This window comes from Micromys minutus, assembly GCF_963924665.1.
Source record: "Micromys minutus genome assembly, chromosome: 24".
Lineage (NCBI taxonomy): Eukaryota > Metazoa > Chordata > Mammalia > Rodentia > Muridae > Micromys > Micromys minutus.
Genome location: NC_137959.1, coordinates 44253074 through 44274579, shown reverse-complemented (window position 1 = coordinate 44274579; position 21506 = coordinate 44253074). Strand labels below are relative to the sequence as shown.

General features: G+C 56.7%; 1 protein-coding gene across 1 annotated transcript; it reads right to left on the bottom strand.

Annotated features, from left to right (window-relative positions):
* Positions 1–2743: 2743 nt before the first annotated feature.
* Positions 2744–15156, bottom strand: ZNF469 (zinc finger protein 469; the record flags this gene model as incomplete). Its single annotated transcript, XM_080937437.1, has 1 exon — positions 2744–15156. The coding sequence occupies one exon, from the start codon at positions 15154–15156 to the stop codon at positions 3835–3837; it is 11322 nt and encodes a 3773-aa protein (XP_080793563.1). The 3' UTR covers positions 2744–3834.
* Positions 15157–21506: the final 6350 nt, after the last annotated feature.

Here is a 21506-nt window from a genome sequence, read left to right as displayed (position 1 = left end):
CAGCCAGGTGGCAGGATGTGTGTCGAGAATGATGTCCGTTTAGGGCCAGAGGAAACAGGCAAATCCTGGCATTACCATTGCAGTGGTAAAGTCCCATGTTCTCTTCCTGGGGACCCAGAAACAGCACGGGATGGGGGGGGGATCTTAAACAGTGGAGACTGAGGTGCTGTTTATCCATTCCCATAGAGCTGGAGATCAGCCCTGACCTTCTACCCTCAAGGCCGTGCCCGAAGCCAGGGAGGCAGACAGTGTCCTACGTGAAAGTGGCCTGTGACCTTGGGTTCCTTTGCAAACTGGAGGACAGCAGTGCAGGTCTCATTGTGTCTGCCTGACGGGGATGTTCCATGCCCCCTCCCCACACCCGGGGTATCGGGGACTGTCCTAGCTCACTCTTATTGGCTGCTGGAGGTTGGATGAATGTATGTGTCGCAACTGGGTCTGCCTGGCCATGGACCATGGACAAATGTGTGTTTCCTGTGGCCTCTGGGATCCCAGTGCCTCATGGGAACACCACAAGGGACCCAGCCATGGTCACCTAGCACCTCACTGCTCCCTCCCATACTCAGGCAGCATGTATTCCACTAAAGGTGCCTTTCTGGACCTGTCTTTTGTTATATCACTGCTGTGTGTGAGGGTGTGTGCGTATTTGAAGGCCAGAAGACAGGGCCTGGCTCTCTCCTTCCACCTTTATGTGGGCTCTGGATATTGAACACAGACTGCCAGATAAGCGCCTTTACCCACGGAGCCACCATCTTGCCTGCTCAGTTCTGTGCTTTCAATTTTTCCCATATTGGCCACACTTCCCTAGGCCCAGGGGCACAGACTGATTCTGCAAGGTGATGCAGCAAGCCAAGAAAAGGTAACATCCAAGGCAGCCCGTGCGTGCGGTGTGGAGGAAGCTCCGAGTGAGTGTGTGCTGTTTGATATGGGTAGGGCCATGTCAGTGACCCTAGTCTCAAAACCAGAGGGAAATAGCAAAGCCTGCTCTTCTGGCCCATGCGTGGATGTTGACAGTGCGTGCAGAAATGGCCACCCTGGATGTCTACAGCCCAAAGCCTGCTCCCCATGGAGACTGTGCCTACTGAGATTAGCAAAGCTGGCCTCCTCCATTCAGCTGTGCCCCATAAGCCCCACTCCCGGCTCAACTCTATACAATAAACATGCTGAGCTTCCTGGGTGCTGCGGGTTCTTCATTAGAGAACCCGGTCCACTTGAACCTGGTTCTTTACATGTGGCTACCTATGCCACCTGGCCCAGAGTTGAAACTCAAAGTTTCTACTTGCCCCTCGTCTGTCTTCCATCTGACTCTGGGCGTGGTCATCTCTTCTCTCCTCCTCCCTAGTCAGGCTGAGATAGATGGGGGGGGGCTGTAGAAAGGTATAGTCTGTCTACTCCCCCCCCCAGTTAAAGCAGCTCCTGGAAGGAAATGGCAGCCAGAAGGGACCCCAGAGCCTCAGGGGCGGAGTTGCCCTGTCTAAGGTCAAAGGAAAGGTTTGTGACCCCAAATGATTCACAGGGCCTGGACTCTTTGCAGTCACTTTTCTAGGTAACTCACTGTTTCTTGGCAGGGCAACTTACTCATGGCTCCTTCAGAGCCAGGCCCCCTGTCTGCCAGATACATCCCAGATCACACACATCAAAGTATTTTCCAGGTGGGCAATGGGGACCTGGAATATGAGCTGGAGGCGGAGCAGGTGTGCTTTCAGAGAGCGCCTATACACGTGTGAACACTCAACAGAGTGGGCCACGTGAGCAGACAGGGTACCCGACTGTGTCTGGAGATCCCTAGTTCTGTCTGCAGCGGTTTGTGGTACCCCAGAGCTGCATCTGCGCACAGGTGGCAAGTCAAGGCTCCCCGTTTGAGTAGATGCTGCCACCTGGTGGTCAGGCTAGGGTTAGGCCCTCTGGTTGGAGTAGGCAGGTATGAACAGGGGTTCATACCTTACTCCTATCAAGCCCAGATGGCTCTAAGAAATTGTCCCCAGTGTCAGCTCTTAAGGGTGTGTGAGCGGGCAGAGTCCCACCAGTCTGTGACACATAACCAGTAACTCAAGCCTAGTGTGAGGTGTTGGAGCTGCTGCTAACCATGGTACTCTTTGACTCCTTTTGAGAGAAAGCAGGGCGATGGACGCTATTGGTCCACTGGGTCTTCATTTGGGGCCTATCAAACCTTTTTCTAAGGCCCAGACAGACAGTCACTCCCCTGAGCATCCCAACCCCAGTACTACAAGTGAGGGCCCAGGCCCCATATGGTGAAAGCCCTCCCCTTACCCCTCCCCTTTTCTCGCCCCTCCCCTGCCCCTTCCCGGTCCGAGGCTCAGACCACCTCACTCATTTCCATGTTTTCCTAAATCCATTTTAGAAGATTCCTATCCCCCTTGGATCCTGCTTCAAGTGTCCCCACAACTTCGGCTTGGCTCGCAACACACAGTGACCCTGGGGAATGACAAACAGGACATCAGGGCTCCGGTGAGAAGCAAGGGTTGAGGACAGATGCCACACAGCCACGAGGCTTCTGCGAAAATAGTGGGAATATATTTGAAAAGACAAATTCGCTGTAGCTTTTACGACCTTGGGGGGGGGAACGCCCCCTCCCCGCCCACATCTTTTAAATCCATTTGAAGGAGGCATTCTGAAAGACCCCAGCACCTTTTACGGAGGCAGTTTGGGCCTGATTTGGTCTCGTTTCAAAAAAAAAAAAAACGTCAAAATAAAACCTTTTGACATTCACATTGCACCCAAGCTAAAAACAAAACAAAACAAAACAAAACAAAAAAAAAAAACAAAAACAAAAAGACCTATACAACAAAATAAGCCAGGAGTCTCTAAGACTCCCAGGAGAAATGGGAAGCTTCTCTCTCCTGCCCACTTTGCTGTATCAGACAGGCGTGCAGTTGGTAGGCTCGTGCCAGTGCAGGCCAGACCCACAGCCCAGCCTGGAGGGTCCCTTCACTGCTGGGACCCTGGGCTGGAGCTCAACTGGGGAGACAGGTGAGTGAGGATCTCTCAAGTCCTGGGCTGCAGCCTTTCCAGCTAGGTCTCCCCACCCTAATCATCCCATGGTTTAAAGAAGACCAGGGAGTCTGTATTCACATTACAGCTTGGGAGTAGCACCAGAGCCTTTGGTGGGACTAGAGACGGAGCCCCACAGGGAAGGAAGGCACTAGGAAGGCCCCACAGGGCCGAGAGACCCACTGGGCGCTGGCTAAGGAGGGCCTTCTCTGCATTCCCTATAGCAACCCTGTTCCTGGGGGCGGGGTGGGGGAGGAGCTGGAGACACCAGCAGTGCAGCCAAAGGCCAACATGACTTTGTGGTTGGGGGTGGGGGAGGGTGGTCCTGCCATGCTCTCAAAGACCAGGTGGCTCAGAAATGGCCCAAGTAGACGGCATGGTCCCTCTACTATGACGCCTAAGGACACTTTGGAATCTTAGCAAGGGCAGCAGCAAAGGCAGCTGTCACTGGCTGGCTGACTGCCTTCATGTGCTTCCCGGCTAGGAGATAGGGGACCCTGTGCAAACCCTCAAATACAAGTTTTATGGCATGAGGCGCCTGGCCAACAGGGCCTGGCTGTGGTGGGTTGTGAACTGCTTTCTTCAAGTACTTGGTACTAGGGAAGTAGGTGCACCATCTCAGGGCGGTAGAGGCCGGTCCTTCCGAGCCTTCCAGCAAAAAGCCCTGTTCTCAGGAGCACACACCCAGTCTCGAATCTGTCAAAGAATTTGTGGGAAGTCAGGTGCAGAGAAACCGACAATGGTCTCCGAGTGAGTTGTCTCCAACGCTGAAGGCCACACGGAAGCCCACCAGCTGGCTGCCCAGGCATCCTCTCTTGTGGGTCATTGGGAACTGTCTTTCTTTAGAGGGATTTTGAAGCTGGTCAGTTTCTGCCCAAACAACTGGCTGAGGAGGTCGCTCTGGGCCTCTGCAGTCCGGCGGTCTCGAGACTCCATGGGTTCAACCCCATGGACAGATCTGACCCTTTTGTAGGGCCTGGGCAGGGGTCTTGCCTGGGGGAAAGAACCCTTTTCTGAAGTGTGGCCTGGATCCCCTTTCTGCTGCGCTGATGGCTGTGGCTTTGCCCTACTGCTCTGGCCACTGGGCCTCAACTTGACAGGAGGAACTCGGCTGGGAGTTGCTTGCTTCCGGGGGGCCCTGGATGACTTGTCGGGGGCTGAGGAGGCTTTCCTGGTGTTTTCCACACTTCCTTGTCTGCCAAGTCCCAGGGCCTGGCCCTTCCTTTGTTTTTCATGGCTTTCTCTTTTCTCCCTGGGACTTGAATGCACTTGGACCCCCTGAACAGCTTCTCCAGGCCCCCTGGCAACACCCTTGGTGTGGGCTCGAGGTGCGGGCTGGTCAGGGGTGGAGCTCGCCCAGCTAGGACAGCTGGGCTCAGTGGGGGTGGAGGCCATTTCACTCTGGAGTTGCCCACTGGCTGGCTGGGGCTGGCTGCCACCCCCTGTCTGAGTACTAGGCTGGAGCCCCCCACTGCTCTGAGAGCTGGATCTCAGTTTACCTTTAGAAGTGTTGGGCTTTACCCTGTCCTTGGGACTCAAGACCAGCTCTCCAGCCGGGATCCCCATCCCTACAGGTTTTCTGGGTGGTGCAGGTACCTTTAATGCTTTCTTGGTGGGCTCTGCTGGTCTGTGCTTGGAGGTACTTGAGCAGGCTCCTGGTTTGGTGGTACTGCCCTTCTGGGAGGGGCCCTCTATTGTCCCCTCGGGTGCCATGTGGAGTGTGGTCACTAGCCTCTCCTGGAGCTGAGAGGGGTCTCCTGGGGAGCATCCAGAGACACATTTGCCTCTGGTTCCTGGGCTCCTGTGTTTTCCTGAGGACAGGTGAAGGTCCCTCTTTCCTCCTACCAGAGTCTGCCATTTACATGGCTCAAGGCTACCCAAGGAAGCCTCATGTTCTGGTTTCTCCAGGGTTCTTTCCAGCTTGCAGCCACCTGTACCTTCAGCTGAGGCAGCTGAGAAAGGAGACAGAGATGGGGGTGGAAGGTCCTGGCCACTCACTGGTGGGTTGATCCCCATGGGTGAGTAATCTTCCTGGTCCATAGGTCTCTCTTGAGAACTGGGCTGGTCCAGGATGAGGCTAGGAGCTGTCTCCGAACAGATCAGGGGCAGTGCAGGAAGGAACACCTCACTTGGCATAGGGCTGGTTGTGGATGGGATTCCGTCAGTGCTGAGCTCAGGGGTGCTGGAGGGGGCCGTCAATCTGTGCTGCTTGCTGGGTAGCACATCCTGGGAGACATGGGTCTTCCTCCTAGGAACTCCTGGCCGCTTAACACTTCGGAGTGTGAAGGGCTGCTGGCCGCTCCTCAGGTGCTTGTCCATGTGTCTGTCAAATTGTTCCTTCTTTGCAAAGGTGTAGTTGCAGGAGCTGCAGACAAAGGACCTCCTGATGACATGCATGACATTAGCGCAGAGCTCACAGGTGTAGAGAGGCATGTGTGGTATCTCCTTCTCCTCTGTCACCCTGTGGGTCAGGCCCAGGTGCGCCCTCAGCTCCCAGTGCTCAGAGTAGACCTGTGGGCACTGGGGACACAGGTAGACGCGCTGTGGACTGTGCACCGCCAGGTGGCGCTGCAGTTTGAAGGGCTTGGGGAACTGCTTCCCACAGTGGTGGCAGTCACGGGAGGTGTCCTTGCAGTCCTCGTGCACTGGTACAGCTTGGAGTGGGGACTCACCGTGGGACCAAGGGTCTAGGGACGGAGTTGGGGGCGTCTTGGCAGACTCAGAGCAGGTGGCAGAACTGCTGGTCAGAACGGATGGGCTGCCTCCTTCAGCACTGTCTTGGCTGGGGGTGACTGAGGCGCGAGCCTTGCGTTTCATCTTTCTTGGGATTTTCTTTCCAGCTTCTCCTTCCTGCTCCGATGGCTCCCCACTGGCCTTGCCAATTGAGCGCTTGGTCCTCTGGGGTTTGGATGCTTGCTCCACAATGGTGTTCAGGAAGTGCGTGAGGGTGTTCTCTTCTTCCAAGCACCCGGGCAGGTCTCCCAAGGCTCGCCGGGCCTGTCCGTTTCGTGCAAAGCGGGCTGCATGCTCCCGAAGGTGCTGGTTGTACATCCAGACATCAGCCACCTCTTTCAGGCACATGCCACAGGTCCATGGCCCTGCTTTGCCCTGCACGTGCTTCTCCCATAGGTGCTCCCGCAGAAGCTCCCGGGAGCTGAATCTGCGCTCCACGCACATGTAGCAAGTGGGGGGCGGCGAGGGGCTGTGCGACAGCTTATGGAGATCCAGTTCGCCCAGGCTATGGAAACGCTGGAAGCACACCCTGCACTTGTAGGAGGCCCTCCTGCCTTTCACCCGCAGGTCTCTGCCTTTGGCTCGTCTGGCCCTGGAAGCTCCCTCGGTTCTTTTGTTTGGAGGGCCCTGTGAACTTGCTGTGGCCTGGAAGTCTAGGGCACCGGGGTTAGAGAGGCCAGCAATGTCATCACAGGGTCCTAGGAAGCACAGGTCTTGTATCTCCAGCTGGGTGCTGAAAATCTCAAAGTCTTTCATGTAAAGTGGGGGCAGGCTGGCATTTCCGGGAGGCCTGCTGTCATGTTCCCTTTCCAGGTTGGGGGGTTCGGGGCTCATGTCTCCTCCAATAGAAGAGACTGTCTCACAGGCTGGGCTACACGGTTCCAGGTCTCGCCAGGCTGCTGGGACCATGTGCAGCTGGGGGATGGGCTCTGACCATTCATCTTGGTTCTCCGAGAAGCAGGAGGGCTCCTCCTTCATGCAGCTGGCTTCCCTGTTGGATTCTAGGGCCCACAGGCTGAGGCTGGGAGTCCATGGGTCAAGACCAGGTGTCTTATTGCTTAGGAGCCCGTCGAGGAGGAGGGACTCAGGCAGACTCATGACTTCATCATCCCACAGGTCCTCTTCCTCTCGGGACAGGCATAGAGAGCCCGAGTCGCTGAGATCCGTGGGCAGGCGTGTGGAGCTGAGTGAGATGCTGTTCATCACCTCAGTGCTGGGCTCCTTCGGTGATGAGCACTTTGACCTTTTACAGCGCTTCCCATAGACCCGCAAGTTCTTCTGAGTGAGGCGGCCATCCAGGGGGAATAGCTGAGAAAAGGATGCCTCATCATCAGACAAGTCTGGAGGTTCCCTTTGATCGGGGCTGGGGGCGTCAGGAGTGGCGCCCTCGGACCCCAGAACTCCACTCTGGGTTTCTGGGTCTTTGATAGGTCCCTCAGGGCAGGTGCTGTGTACTTCAAGACTGTGTGTCCTGTCAGGTAAGTCAGGTGTTCCTTTCCCGGTGTCCTCGTCAGAATTGCCTTTGACTCCTGTGCCGTCCTCTGAAGGCTGGCTCTCAGTAGCCTGTGAGGGTTCTCCACTAATGTTCAGTGCCTTGGCCTCTTCTGGTCTCCAGAACCACTGTGTCCAAGTTGCCTTCTGCTCCACTGGATGATCTTTCTCTATTGTCCCTTGGCAGACTCTCTGCTCTTGGGGGGCCCTCTGTGCTGTACACAGGGCCCCTGGGCCAATGTCTTCAGCATCCTCCAGGGCTCTGGGCCGTACTGTGGAGGATGGAGGTGGAGGCCTGACAGCTGTCCTGCATTCTCCCTCAGGTGAGAGGCTCAGGGGAATGATAGGATGGCCACAGGCGGTTGATGGGTCTGAGAGGCACCCGTCTGAAGTCACATGGGTAGCGTCTCTGGGGCCATACTTCTGCCTCCTCCCTCTCAGCTTTCCCCCCTTCCGGTTTGGTTTCCTCCCTGGGTGTCGGGGGGAACTGGCAGGCTCCCCACCTTGCCTCAGGCCCCTCACTTCTGTCTGGTTGGGATGGAGCTGGTCTGCTCGCCACCTGCCTGGTCTCCTTGGTTTTGAGGCAGGAACTTTTGCACTCTCTCCTTGCTCAGTCATGCCCGAGGTGGGTGGGTGCTGGTTGAGGGGACTATCTAGTGTCCCAGCTCCCTCAGACTTCTCACTAGTCACCTTCAGTATCTCAGGACCCACAGTGTCCTCCAGCATTGTAGAGACCTGGGAGGGAGGTGGTCCAGAAGAGTGACCAGTGCCCAGGGCTGGGTGACTCGCTCTTCCCTTCCCAGACACCTTGCGGCTTTTCTTCCTAGGAGTCTGGCATACTTCGGTCATGGGCTCTGGAGGTTGGCAAGCTGGCATAACCATGGGGCTCAGAAGGGATCTAGATTCCCTAGGCCGGTGCTTTCTGGCTTTGTGCCGGCTTAAGCCTGCTTTGGAGCGGAAGGAGGCTGAGCAGAGCTGGCAGGTCACGAGTAGCTCTGCTGGGGTCTTCTCGGTGGGCTCTGGCTTTTTGTTCAAGCCACGGGGCCTCCGTTTATGATCTTGGGGATCGGAGGAGTCCTCCTGGGGAGGATGATGGGAGATACTGATATGGTACTGAGGACAGTCAGACCTGAAGTCACTGGCTGTGCCGCTCAGAGGAGTTTCCAGGGCCAAGTGGAGCCCTGTGGGCATGCCTTGGGCACTGGCTCTGGCTACCTTTGTCACATCACAGTGTCTTGTCCCAGGTGTTCCTGGGCTGTCCTGTTCCTTGCTGCTGGCTCCTGCCTCATCTTGGCAGATTTGAGAGTCTGGTCCTATAGTCTCCAGTGTGGCAAGGTCTGTGGGCACAGCTATAATGCTGTGGCCCTCCCTGTGGCCAGGGCAAGGTGTGCTGCTCTGGGGGCCTGAGGAAGGGTCCTTGGAGTATGTCCTTTCTGGGTTGCTGAGGGTTGGCACCCCCATGCAGTGGGGGTCTTGCATCTCAAGTGTCTCACATGAATCTAGGTCATCTTTGGGGGGAATGCTGGTCAGAGGGGTAGCTTCAATGATCATTTTGGGGGAGCTGAGATCCCCTGGGGGAGAAGCATTGGAATGGGCAGGAGATATCTTCAGCTCCTCTTTTCCAGAATCTTCCAATGTTCCTCCCGTGATGCCTTTCAGGCTGTTCCTCTCAAGTAATACAGGGACTGAGAAACCAACGGAGCCAAGTGGCCCCAAGGGAGGGTCCTTGGGACTGCTGGTCCCCAGCAGAGTGTGGTGGGATAAAGCCTCTTCAGGGTCATAATAGCTTGTCACCAATAATGTACGGGTTGCTGGGGACTCAGCATCTTTGGTGGCTTGGTCATGACAGGTTGGCTGATCATTGAGGCTGGGTAGGTCTCTGTGGGAGGAAGGAGCTGGTGGCCCAATAGGCTTGACTCTGCCCTGGGGGTCCTCCTGGGGAATCTGCTCCAGGGCACTGGGCGTAGGCGTGGCTTGGGGGATAGTGGAGAGGACACATGTGGCCAGGCCTCTATTAGTGGAAGCAGGATTCTCCTGGCTAAACGGCTGTGGGCTGGCTGCCTTTTCTAGGCTTCTCTCTGCAGGCTCCTTCTGGAGAGGGAGCACTTTCTGGATTGGAATCAAGGATGTGCCATCAGGGGAGGTGGGGCTTGTGGAGGACAGTGCTTGCCTCCTAAGGCCCCGGGCTGCTCTGTTTCCCTGGCGTGGCCTTCTGCCCCTGGCTGGCCTAGCTTCCAAATGGGCACCAACCTTGTTGAGTGCGTCTGGGTTCTCCGGGCTCTTCCAGCTTTTTGGCCGGAGTCTGTTGGCTTGACTTTGGCCCTTGGTCTTTTCAGGTTGACCTGGTGAGCCCAGATGTCCATCTGCCTTGGACCTCAGCTGTTTTTGGTTATTTGCAGGAAGAACTGACATTTTTACAGCCCTTGTGGAACCGTCTTTCATACTGGCCCCTCCTGTCACTGAGGGGTCTCCAGACTGAAGGCCCTGGGTATCGTCCAGGACCTGAAGCAGAGGAAAGGAACGGCAGGCTGGTTCCTGGAGCCTCTGTCCGGTGCAGGCGCTGAGCTCCCAGGGAGGATCTGGCGTGGGTTGAGACCAAACCCCACCACCACTTTGAAGGGTGGATAGTGGAGAGGTTCCTGCAGGTATAGACTCACCCTTAAAGCCAAGATCCTTTACAATAGGCTTGTTAAGCATAGCTCCTATAGGACTCCCTGCTTGGTTCTCAAGGTGTCCCTTAGAATCATGGCTGAGACTGTTACTTGGAAGGGAGGTGACATCCTTATCACCCTTAAGCATCAAGGTGGGTTCTAGGGCTAGGTGAACATTGGGGCTGTTGAATCCTTCCAGTGCAGGGGGACTTGGGCAGGGCTCCTGGGCCTCGCAGGGGTCCAGAGAATGTCCTCTTGCATGTTTACCAGGAAGCAGTGGTTGAGCATTCTTGTTCTGTGTCCCAGAAGCTTCGTTATTTTTAGAAAACAAAAGCCCATTCTTCGGGCTGTACCTGGCTAAACTCTCGGCATGTAGCAAGGGTGCCTGTTGCTTTTTGGAGACGGGCAGGTGGTCACTTAGGGTGACCCGACTGTCTGCATCAGGGATGATGGCCTCCTGTGCTCTCTGAAAACTGAGTGTGAATCCTTCAGGGCTGAGGGGAGCCCCGGAACCTGGGTCCTCCTGGGTTCCAGGGGGAGGTGCTGTTTTTTCTGAGTCGTAGGAGGCTGGGTAGGACCATTGTTTCTGGGGGTACCTAAGGGCCCCTCCCTGCTGTAAATTTGATCCCTCAAGACCTGTAAGGTTGCCTGCTGGCTCCCTCTCGGGTGAGATGGCCTGATTTGTGGGCAGAAGGGAGGCCTGCTTTGGGCTTGTGTCCACCTTGCCTTCACGTGTAGCTTCCTCAGGCTCTCTCAGGGCCCCCTGTGTGCTTCCTCTCCCCTGCAGCTGGCTTTCTAATTCACTCACCAATCTTTTGATCTCCAGCTCATCCTCACACAGACTGCTCCCAAGTGTAAGGCAACCTTCGCTTCCCTTTTCAGGTACAGTGGGAGGGCTGGGAGGCACTGTTTGTTCCAAGGGACACTTCTTGCTGAATGACTTTCCCTTGGAGAGGCCAGGAAAGGAGCCAGGTAGCACCGGAGAAACTTCCTCCAGCAGTAAGAATGGAGGGTACAGAGGATCTGCCAGAGGTTTCTTAGGGAGAGGGTCAGGACCTGCCGGGGGTGCGTTGGTGACCCTGTTTGCTGACAAGCTGTCATAGAGCGGTGCGTCGAATCCGTCTTCAGGCAGCCCCGCAAACAGGGATGTGGACTCCAAGGTCAGTGGCGAATGCACCTTGCCTGGGTCTGTCTCAACTGGGTAGGGTGGACTCTTGGGTGGTGTTGACTCAAGGGTGTCCATACTGTCCTGGCTAAGGAAGCAGCTGCGAGCAGGCAATGGGTCCATGGCTAAAGGCTTGGCGTACAAACCGCCAGGGAAACAGTTAGCTAGGTCCTTGGAGCCAAGGAACAATTCACAGGAGGCGTTGTTGGTAGGTGGGGGTCCTCTTTTGGCAGCTGGACACTCTGTACAGTGCCTGTCACAGTGGTCAGGGTCACAACCAGCACTAGAGTTCTTGAAAACCGGGATGCTGGATTCGGCATAGAAAGCATCTGCCACCTTATCGATGGGTACCAGGCACCTTCCGGGCTGGGATGCAGAGTCCTCTCTGGTCTGCAAACTGGGGGGCTTCATACATCCAGACGCGCCCAGCAGACAGCCTGTATCTGGCACTGGCATGCTCTTTCCCAATAGTGTTTCAGGGTGGCTCTCTGATGGCCTAGGACTGCCAACCTGTGCTGGCACGGGGACAGCAGAACTGAGGGTTTCCCCATCACAGTTAGCTGGGGAACAGGACCGCTCTCTGAGTTCCGTGGTATCAGGTTGTAACACAGCAGCACCTTCAGGCTCCTTGCCCTCCTTCGGGAAGTCCGGGGCTGCATGGTTTTCCTCTTGGGTCTCAGTGGTGGTGAGGACCTGTGGAGACTGTTTTGGGGTTACGATGAGATGGCCACAATGTCCAGGTCCTCTCTCCACAGGAATTTCTCCAGCATCCAAGCTCTGCATCCTTGGCGTGGGGAAACCCCTGTTCTCGCCATCCTCCTGCCTCATGACCTTTCTTGGGTTCTGGGTCAAATCTTCTTTCTTCCTCTTCTTACCCTGGCGCCGCCGTTGGCGGCTGTTGGGGGAACAGCCTTGCGTAGGACCCCCCAAATCCTGCTGCTGCACACCACCTTCTTCCTCAGACTCAGAGGCACAGCCTTGCCCTGTGAGCCTGCCCTCCTGGGTGCTAGGTGGTCTCGCAGGCAGTGGGGGGACATGGGACACCTGGTTACATGGTGCCTGCTGCCGGTGGCATCTGTTTTTCTGCCGGACTATCTTATGGATGAATTCCTTGCTCCAGGAGCCGCCCCGCCCCCTCCTTTTCCTGGAGTCCTTCCCAGGGGGCAGTTGCAAGTGCTTGGAGCTCCTACTCTCCTTGGAGGTGGCTCTGTGACCTGCATGAGCATGGCCTTTTCGAGCCTGTCGTTTCTGATCCTGGGGCCGGGGCCGCTCGGCGCTGCGGCCCTTTTTCCTTGGCCTCAGGCAGATGGCTTTGGCCTGATTGTTAGTGCCCTTGGTCACAGCTGGCTCTTTTCGAAACAACTTGAATTGCTTCCCTCTCCTCTGCTGCCTGACCAGGGTGGTCGCATCTGCCGCTGCAGATACAAGGCCCAGGGAGCGGGTTTTGGGCCTGTTCCGGGCTGAGCAGCTCCTGCCTCTAGTGCAGGGGGTTTGGGGTTCTGGTACAGCAGCTCTGGATGAGAGCTGGGGCTGGGTACCATTCTTGGACGTTGCTCCCACCTGGGTGTTGAGGGGATGCCCAGTGCTGGGCCCCTTGGAGCCTGAAGGCTCCTCATCCGCAAAGACATCAATGAAGCTGCTATCTATCTCAGGGTTGTCCGAGTGGTACTCCATGCCGTTGAGAGCCTCGGTGATGAGCCTGTCCAACTTGGCATCATCTTCCATGTCAAGGTCTGAGGTGGGGAGTGGGAAGGAGGTGACAGCCAAGCCAGGAAGGAAGTTGGTCCTCAGGGAGTCATCTTTGCTGTCCCCCTGGTCATCTCTGGTTAGCAGGAAGGGGACAGCCGGGTTGTGTTCAAGCAAGGCTGTGTGTGCCTCTGCAGGTGCCTTCGAGGTGGCAGTGGTGGGTGTGGGGAGCCCTGGGGGCTGCAGAGAGCCATCCTTGGTCTTGGTCTTGGTGAGCAGCAGGCTGCAGAACGGCCTGTGCTCCAGGAAGGCTGCGAGGCTGCTATAGTTTCGGTCACACTGTCTGCAGGTCAGCAGGACATCCAGCTGGTCCAGGCTGGCGCTGCTCAGGGAGAAGTGCTGAGCAGAGTAAGGCGGCGGAGGCTCTGGAGGGAAACCCTTCAGCCCGTCTCTGCCCAGTGAGGGGCTCTTGTGGGAGAATGAGGGCCCCTCCAGGCCCTTGAAGGCATCCTCAGCTCCTGGCCCCTCTGTGCGGAGAGTGAAGGCTTTGGCTGACTCGGGCGGATATCCTGTGGGGAGGGTGTATGTGGGCTCTGGGGAGTGGAAGGGGCTGCTGGTCTCCTGGGGATGGGTAGGGGGCAGGAAGAAGGCTGAGGACCTGAGAGGTCCAGGCTGCTGGCTGTCCTCAGAGCTGGGGTTGGCTGGGCTGCGGGAGGGTGGTGACAGTGATGAGCAGGTACTGCTGCTGGCTGTGTTGGTGGCAGGTGAGGGAAGAGGGGACTCCCTGGGCGAGGCTCCCACCACCCTAGGTGGGGGCAGGCTTAGGGCCCCTTGGGGTGACATTTGGGGCTGGGTTCCCCCAAAGAACAGAGGCTGTGTCCCAGGGTCCTTCAACCCACCATAGGCTAGCAGCCCTGGGGAACTGCTTGGCTGGCTTGCACTGCTCCTGAGAGCTGACATTGTCTCCCCAGGCCTGGGGTTTGTATTCAAAGTACCCAGGGTCCCCGGGCTGTCCCCCTGCCATTCAGAAGACCCCCTGGGGAATGTCAGTCGGCTCAGTACCCCCATTTGGTGGGAATTCGGCCCAGGGGTTGTAAGCACCGGGGACCAGGGCAGGGGGGGACTGTGGGGAAGACAGAGCTGCTGGCCTTCGAAGAAAGCAGTCCTGGCAGCAGCTGCGGGGCCCAGGGCAGACGCGGGGTAAGGAGCTGCTGTTGAATCCCACAGCTGCGGCAGATGGGTGGGCGGAGGCCCAGGGCTGGACAGCTCTGCGTCCAGAGATGCTGGGCTGGTGCCCACCCCATTAGCTCCATACCCCTGTCCTGGAAAGTGCTTCTGGGGCGGAGGATTTGGGAGGCCTCTGGGGCTCCCTAGTCCATCATGAGTGGGAGGGGGCCCTTCAGGAAGGCCCCTGGTTAGGTTCTTGTGCAAACCATCGTGGAAGGGGCTTGGGACCAAGCGAGCAGCACCAGGTGGAGAGAGGGCACCTCCAAGATCGCTGGGAGCGTTGGCTCCCCCTGACTGGCCTGGGTTGCAAGGCAGGGATGGGTAGGTAGGGTTTGCACCCAGGGTCTCCCCAGACCATCCTACCAGGGGCTGGTGGAAGGGGAACAACACTGTCTCAGATGCCCGCTCATGCTGGACGTGTTCTACAGGGAAGGGGTAGGGGACAGAGACCCCCTGGGGGCTGCTAGGCCTGCTGCCTTCAGGGAAGGGCTTGGGCTCTGCAGAGGGGACCCCAAAATTAGCACCTGGGAAGCTGTTTTCAGCAGCAGGAGGCCAGGGGTTAGTCCCAATGGCCTGGAGGTCAGTGGCAGAAGCATGCCCATGGGGGCTGGTGCCACTGCTCTGGGGGGCCCTCCGGGGTACAGGCCCAGGGGTGGCACTTGGTGAGGTACAGTTGGTGGAGGTAAAGCTGGAAGGGGCCTCCTGAAAGCACCTTTGGGAGCTATTGTCTTCTGGGGAGGGTAGGGCCTCGGCCCTTGGGATGCCAGGCCTGTGGCGGGCTCTGGTCTTTTGGCCTTGAGGAACCTTGGTATCTGACACCCGCGGGGCTTCATGATGCAGATCCTTCGGTGGCTCATCCAGGATGCTTCTGATCCTTGAAGTACTTAGGCTGTGGAGCTGTGGGTGACTGCTCTCCATCCTGCTGGCCAGCCATGAGCAAGCATGTGTACAGCTCCGTCCCGCTGGGGCTTGAACTCTCAGGAGGAGGTCCTCTTGCTCCACCTCTTTGGCCTGACTCAGCTGGGCTTCTGGAGAACCTCGGGCCTTGTTGCCTTCATCTCTCATGCCCTGGTTTGTCCTTCTGGCAGAGCCGAGGTCCTTGGGGGTGTGCTGAGAGGGGCACCCTAGACTCCTGGTAATTTGGCAGGGCTGTAAGTCTCTGGGTAAAGTTGGGGGCCGCTCTCCTGGCATGGCCCCACCGTCCCGGGTGCTAGGAAGATGTAGTGGTTGGAGAAGGAGCCCCGGTAATGGGCTGGGTGGCCATCCTCAACCCCTGGCCGGGCTCACGGAAGCGGATACTCATGGTCCTGTGTAGAGCCTGCAAGGAAAGGACACCAGTGAGCTGCAGGTTCGTGGTGGCTGGGTCTCCTGCGGGGAGGGATCCCATGATGGCCTTTGTAGCTTCCTGTGGTGGCTGAGTCCAGGAGCAGCCATCACTTGTGTGGCTGTCACAGAAGACCCTGTCTCAGAAAAGAGGCTGAGTGGACGGGACAGCAGGAGCCCTGACCAACGGAGCCAGAAATGCTAGGGTGGTATAGAGAAAAGTGGAGGGAGAAAATGGGAAAGGGAGAGGTGTCTGAATATCAGAGAAGGCAGCTTGCCTCTGCAGAGAAGTCCCAGGAGCTACCTGCAGAGAATGAAAGGCCCCCACTAATACAGGGCAGGCCTATTCCAGATCTTCAGGGTAGATGCAGTTCCAATATCCACCAGCAGTGGGCAGCATACCCCTCATGCTTGGTAGCAACCATGAAAGCCCAGAGAACAAAGTAAACTTGGTTGTGGGGGGTCTGGGGGGGGGGTGCGTGGAGAGGTGACAGAGCCACAGTATCGGACTTTATCCTCTGTCATACACAGGCTCCTCTTTAGCCTACCCACCTGGAGGAGGGTCTCCTCCTCTTCTCTGGTCCTCACTGCCACAGGCAGCCCTTGGGAAGGCCTCGCTTGATAGTGTTTACCACCAGCTCTGCACTGCTCAATGTGACATCGTCAGTCAGAATCGCTTATGTCACCTCTGATGATGGGCGAGGAACCAAGGCAACTTTCCCAAGCCCTCACTGCTACTGAAGGGAGTGGGCCCTGCAGAGGGGCACCTCCTAGTATTTTGAAGAACTCAGCCATGTCACATTGGGTCTAGAAATTCCAGGGTCTCTCACGTAGCCCCTGCCTGATGGTGACACGGCCACCTAAGAACAGGAGCTCTCGCTGAGAGTTGAGGAGGAGGTGGGGTTTCTACTGAATTTTCTTGTCTTCAGGAAGGCATCCTAGGGCAGAACTGAGCTCCGCTGCGGGTGGGTGGTGAGGTCTAGTCTACCACAGCTGTGCCCCAGCCATTACATGCTCCAGGAGCTGTCAGAGCTGCAGGTCTGCTAGGTCCCAGGGGCCCCGAGTGATGCCACCATCTAGCCTGCTCAGAGCTGTCGTTTCAAACTCCCTGTTAGCTCGAGACGGCCTTGGGGAGTCAGCTACCACCCCCAATTATTGTCTGAGTAGTAGATAAGAGCTGCTATGCTGGGGTCGGGGTAAGCCTGGGGGATAGGGCACCTCCTCCAGTCAGTGGTGGCTCTCCAGTCACACTAGCTGTACTTGTCACATACCTGGAGATCTGGGGCCTCTCAGTGGGCTTCCAAACAACTGCCTGAGGAACAGGGCCTTCTTCTTGTCTAGAGAGGGAGGCGGTAGAAGAGAGGAGAGAGAGGACAATGTGTTAGAATCTGGGATGCTCTGTCTCCTCCAGAGGATTCTTGCTCAGTCCTGCTTGAGCTGGGAGCCCCAGGAGAGCTTACTGCTTTTCTTCAGTGTGTGTTGAAACAGAGTAAATGCCAATGGGCAGCGCGAGCCACTCCGCCACAGCTGCACTCCGGCCACTGTGCAGCCCAGGAGCTGTCAGACCTGAGGCTTCTAGCCTGCCCAGTGCCATGGCTTCAAACTGCCCAAAGAGCAGGTCTCCAAAGCCGTGCCCCCATCAGTCTGCTCAGCTCCTGGGCAAGCATCTGCTTGGCATTTTGCTCCCTGCTTGCTGCCACTGTGCACACGTGAGACTTGGTGCTCGCTCACTCCACAGCACCCCACACAAAGACCCCATCTGTATCCCCGCATGGCTGCCTCCAGGTCTAGAGCCCTCAGGGATGCTGGGTAGCCTCTTACCTTGGCCTCTGCACACGGCGAAAGGGACCCGAAGGGGTGGCTTGTGGGACTTCCAATTTGGAGATGCTGTTTGTGTGGTTTTTGAATACAGACAGGGGCTGCCAAGATGGCTCAGGAAGTAAGGGCACTTGCCACCATGCCCGACAACCCACATTCGATCCCTGGAACCCACATGGTGGAGGGAGGAAACTAGCTCCTGCAAAGTTTGTCCTCTGACCTTCACATGAGCACTGTAGCATGTTCTCCGCCCCAAACAAACTGAATACATATGTATTTTTTAAATGTAAGTTAAGTACCCTTTGACCTCACCCCTGCTGCCTGAACATAACAACTTGCTAAGGGACAGATCCTGGTGGCAATGAGGGTACTGGGCTCCCCAGCCCAGGTCATCTCCCAGCTCTCTGACTGCACACTTGAGACATTGCATGGCTGTCTGGAGAGAAACTGTGAGAAGCTGAGGCCTGCCACGGGAGGAACCACCTAGGTAGTGGGCCTGGCCCAGCTGAGCCTCTGATGAGACTGTGGCCACCAAGACCACCAGGTTGCAACCTTGTGGGACACCAGCCACACCTATACTCCTGACCCCAGAGATGACAAGACCCTAAGGACCTACTGCTGAACTGATGGTTACTCTGTGGTACTTTTCACAGCTGCAGACTCTAGAGGCTTGGCCGAGGCCTTTTTATCTGAGATGGGGAACAGAGGCTGGCACGGGGGTGCAGAGAACTCACATCCACTACCTATCATGCATCCACCGTCCTATCATTCTTCCATCCGTCTGTCTGTCCGTCCACCCACCCACCCACCCATCCATCTATCATTTCATCTATTCATCCATACATCTGTCCATCCATCCACCCATCCATCTATCCATCCGTCCATCCATCTATCAATTCATCTATTTATCCATACATCTGTCTATCCACCCGTCTGTCCATCTGTCCATCCATCTGTCTGTTCATCCTTCATCCACAGCACTAGATGCTGTGCCAGGCTGGCATGAGGTGTGTGGTTGATTCATGGCTTCCAGGTTTACTACAGCGAACAGCTATAGATGGTGGGAATAAAGGCTGAGTGGGACGTGCCCAAGGGGACAGGGTGGGGACACTGTCAAGCAGTGATCTAAATGCAGGCAGAGTATGTGCTTGTCTCTCTGGCACCCAGCGAAGCCTGGGGTCTCTGTCTCAGCACCTGGACTCTTATCCTTTCCATCCTGGCTGCTCCCAGGGTCTCGTGCTCAGTCTTCAGTTGCTCCATCTACTCGGTCCTTGGTCTTTGTACCCATGTTGTGCCATCTGCACCCTAGGGCTAGAGCACCAGCCCCTGGCTCCCTGTGCAGGTGCAAGGGCTGCAGGTGGCGTGAGCGGGGCTCTCCCTGCCTGGGCTCCTGGCAAAGCTTCTCGGGGCTGTTGTATAGGTGTGGGTTTCACCCGGCCAGGACCCCTTTGAACTAGAGGAGCGATCCAAACCTCAGATGCCCAGCCAGCACCAGCTTCCCGGGAGGGGTGTGGCATTCCTTTCCTCTCCAGACCAGTCAGCAGCCCCTCTCAGCTGCCTGGGCTGCCCCGTGTCCTGGGGAGGGCCTGCGGTTGCAAATGCCTTGATGTTTCTTCCCAGCGATTCCCCTTTCCTGTTTCTTCAAACGCTGCCGCTTTCCTTACAAACTGTTACCTGAGTGCTCAGATAAACCTTGGCAGGTAAAATTATATCTGCGATGTGGCCCAGAGGGTGGGCTTAAGAAAACGGTGCACATTATCAGCTGCATTTATCTTAATTACTCTGGGGAAAGTGGAGGCTGGCTTTGGGAAGGGGTTGGGAAGCGGCAGCCTTGCTGCCTTATCGGAGTGCACATTTGAGATCCTTTAGTAGGTGTGTGTGTGTGTGTATGTGTGTGCGTGCACGCGAGCGTGTATGGGGGGAGACAATAATGTTGTCCAAGATGACAAGGAGGGTAGCACGGTGCAGAGAGGTGGGAGCTGGCGTGGGACAGGGCCAGGTACCAGCCACTGTCTCCTCATCCCTTTTTGCTACAGAGGCATGATGCTGGTCCTGAGATGGGTGCTCTGCTCATCCAGACTCTAGACATCAGCTGTGCACAAGACAGCTGCGACCTTACTTGGTGACTCTGCACTCAGTTCCTTAGCCAACTACACAGCGTCTCAGGACCAGCCTTCAGACCAGGCACCAACGCCTCTAGGAATCCTTCTCTGACCAGAATGAGCATGGCAAAAGCCCAGGCTCAGAATTTGGCTCTCCAAGGCCCATGCTAGTCGGTTATGCTTCTCAGGCACCAAGGAGCAGAGGGTTAAACTCAACGGCAAGAAGATACATGCTCTGGCACCTAGCTCACTCTTCCCTGTCCATGCCAAGCTTAGCCCATGTGCCATCTCCCACTGCATCCTAAGCATCCTCTCATGCAGAGGTGAGGTTGGGCTCAGTGGTCCAGGGAGCTCCGAGTGAGGTCACCATGGGTGTCTTCCACGACCACACTGGCTGTACCGCCTGGCTTGCTCAGTGACCTTATCTGGGGTGATGAGACTAGAGCCCTAGGCTGGGCCTGGGCATGCAGTAGGAAGACTTGGTGTGTGACACGGAGTGAGGGTGGGCATGGGCATGAGGTGGCCTCAACTGTCTTCCTGCCTTCCTGCAGGCTTGGGGTTGTATTTGAACCAGGTCAATGACAAGGGGGCCTAGGCTGCCTGAGGTAAATGACAGGTCCCTAATAGGCACCTTGGAACAGTGTAAGCTGGGTGGTCATCTGTGCCTGTCTCCTTCCTGAGGGTCACACTGGCTATGGGCAAGGACATGTGTCCCAAGGGACGGGGCTAATGCACTCCCTGGGGGAATGCCTAAGTTCTCTCGCTGTGTCTCAGTTCCAGTCCTAGCTTCCTCTTTTGAAGTGACTAGACTTTTTGTTTCCTGAGGAGGTTTGGTCCTCAGAGGCTGGGGGAGGGTGAGCGAAGGTGGCCTGGCTGGCACTGCTTAGAGCTCCATACTTGGAAGGAAGTCTTTGAGCACTGACTGTATGGAGGGAGATCCCTGTTTCAGCCATACCCCTGAAAGGGGGTGCCACCCCCCGATACAGAAAAGGAACTGAGGCTCAGAGTACGAGTGTGGGCTCCGGGTCTTATGTCTGTCGCGCAGGCTGTCCTCTCTCTGGCTATGTGCGTTCTTAGGCTCCATCCCGTTACTGCCTCTTCCTAGCTCCTGCACGAGCTGGTCTCAGCGGGTACCTGGACTGGACCATGGCAGTCCCAGGGACCATCTTCAGAGACTGAGGGACCATGTTTCCTCTTCTGAGTTGGTTCCAGCCAGATCCGGGATAAAGGCCCAACTTAGTGGTCCTGCCTTTAGTGTGCTCCATTCTACATGGGTGTGGTGCCTCCTATAGCCCAGGGCTCTCTGTTTAGGATGCTCTGAGCCACGCCCAGTGGCTGCCCCTCTGTTCTCTGGGACTGGCCCCGGAGGATATGGCTGAGGTTCGAGAGGCCAAGGGAGGGCAGTGGGTGGGTGGGTGGGTCTAGGTTTGGCTGCCAACAGGAATGGTCCCTGTTCTTTGTCAAGGCTTCAGCCTAGCTGTAACCAGCAATAGCCCCAAGGCCCAGGATGCCTCTGGATAGCTGGCACGTCCATCTTTTCTAAGACCCTGCTGTTTCTTACCACTGAGGTGAGGAACGGGCTCAGAAAAGGAGCCTTCAGACTGATGGCCACCCTCAGGGCTGTAGGGCACCAGCTAGTTAGCCCACTGTCACTGTTTGTGTGGCCTCACGCAACCACTGGGCATCTGGCTTCTAGAGACCAGGCTTGCTCCTCTAGATTGGCTGACCAATGACTTCCGGAAGATCTAAGAGTATCATTCTCTATGAGTGGGTAACCCCATCTAGAAAGACCGTTTGGTGGATGGAGGGTGGTAACCCAGGCTTGGTCCCTTTGCTTACCTGTAACTCACAGTGGTTTCAAGGCCCAGGATGTCACATGGACAGGATGTCTGGCTGCACCAGCCTGGGGGGGGGGATGTCACAGCACACCCTGACTGGGAAGCACCTGCTCAGAACTAACTCCTTCCAGAATGTCCTCCCCAGATTGCTCACGACGCTGACAGGAGGCCTGGCCAGGGAGAGCAGAGAAGGCATCACTGGTCTTCCATACTGGCTTCCTACTGCAGGGCCTGTCCTTGTCCTTTCTCAGTGGCTTTCTTGGCTTCTGATCCTACTGAGTCACATGGTCCTGTCCATAATATCCCAGGTGCTCCTGCTTAGTGGTTTGCCAGACCCTCCTCTTGGCTGGAAGTCTCCCGTCACCCAGGGCTCCCCTGGCTACTCTGCTCTCTCAGACGGCTCACACATGTGTTCCTTCTGCTCTTGCCCGGGGTCAGAGGACACAAGGGCAGCTATGAC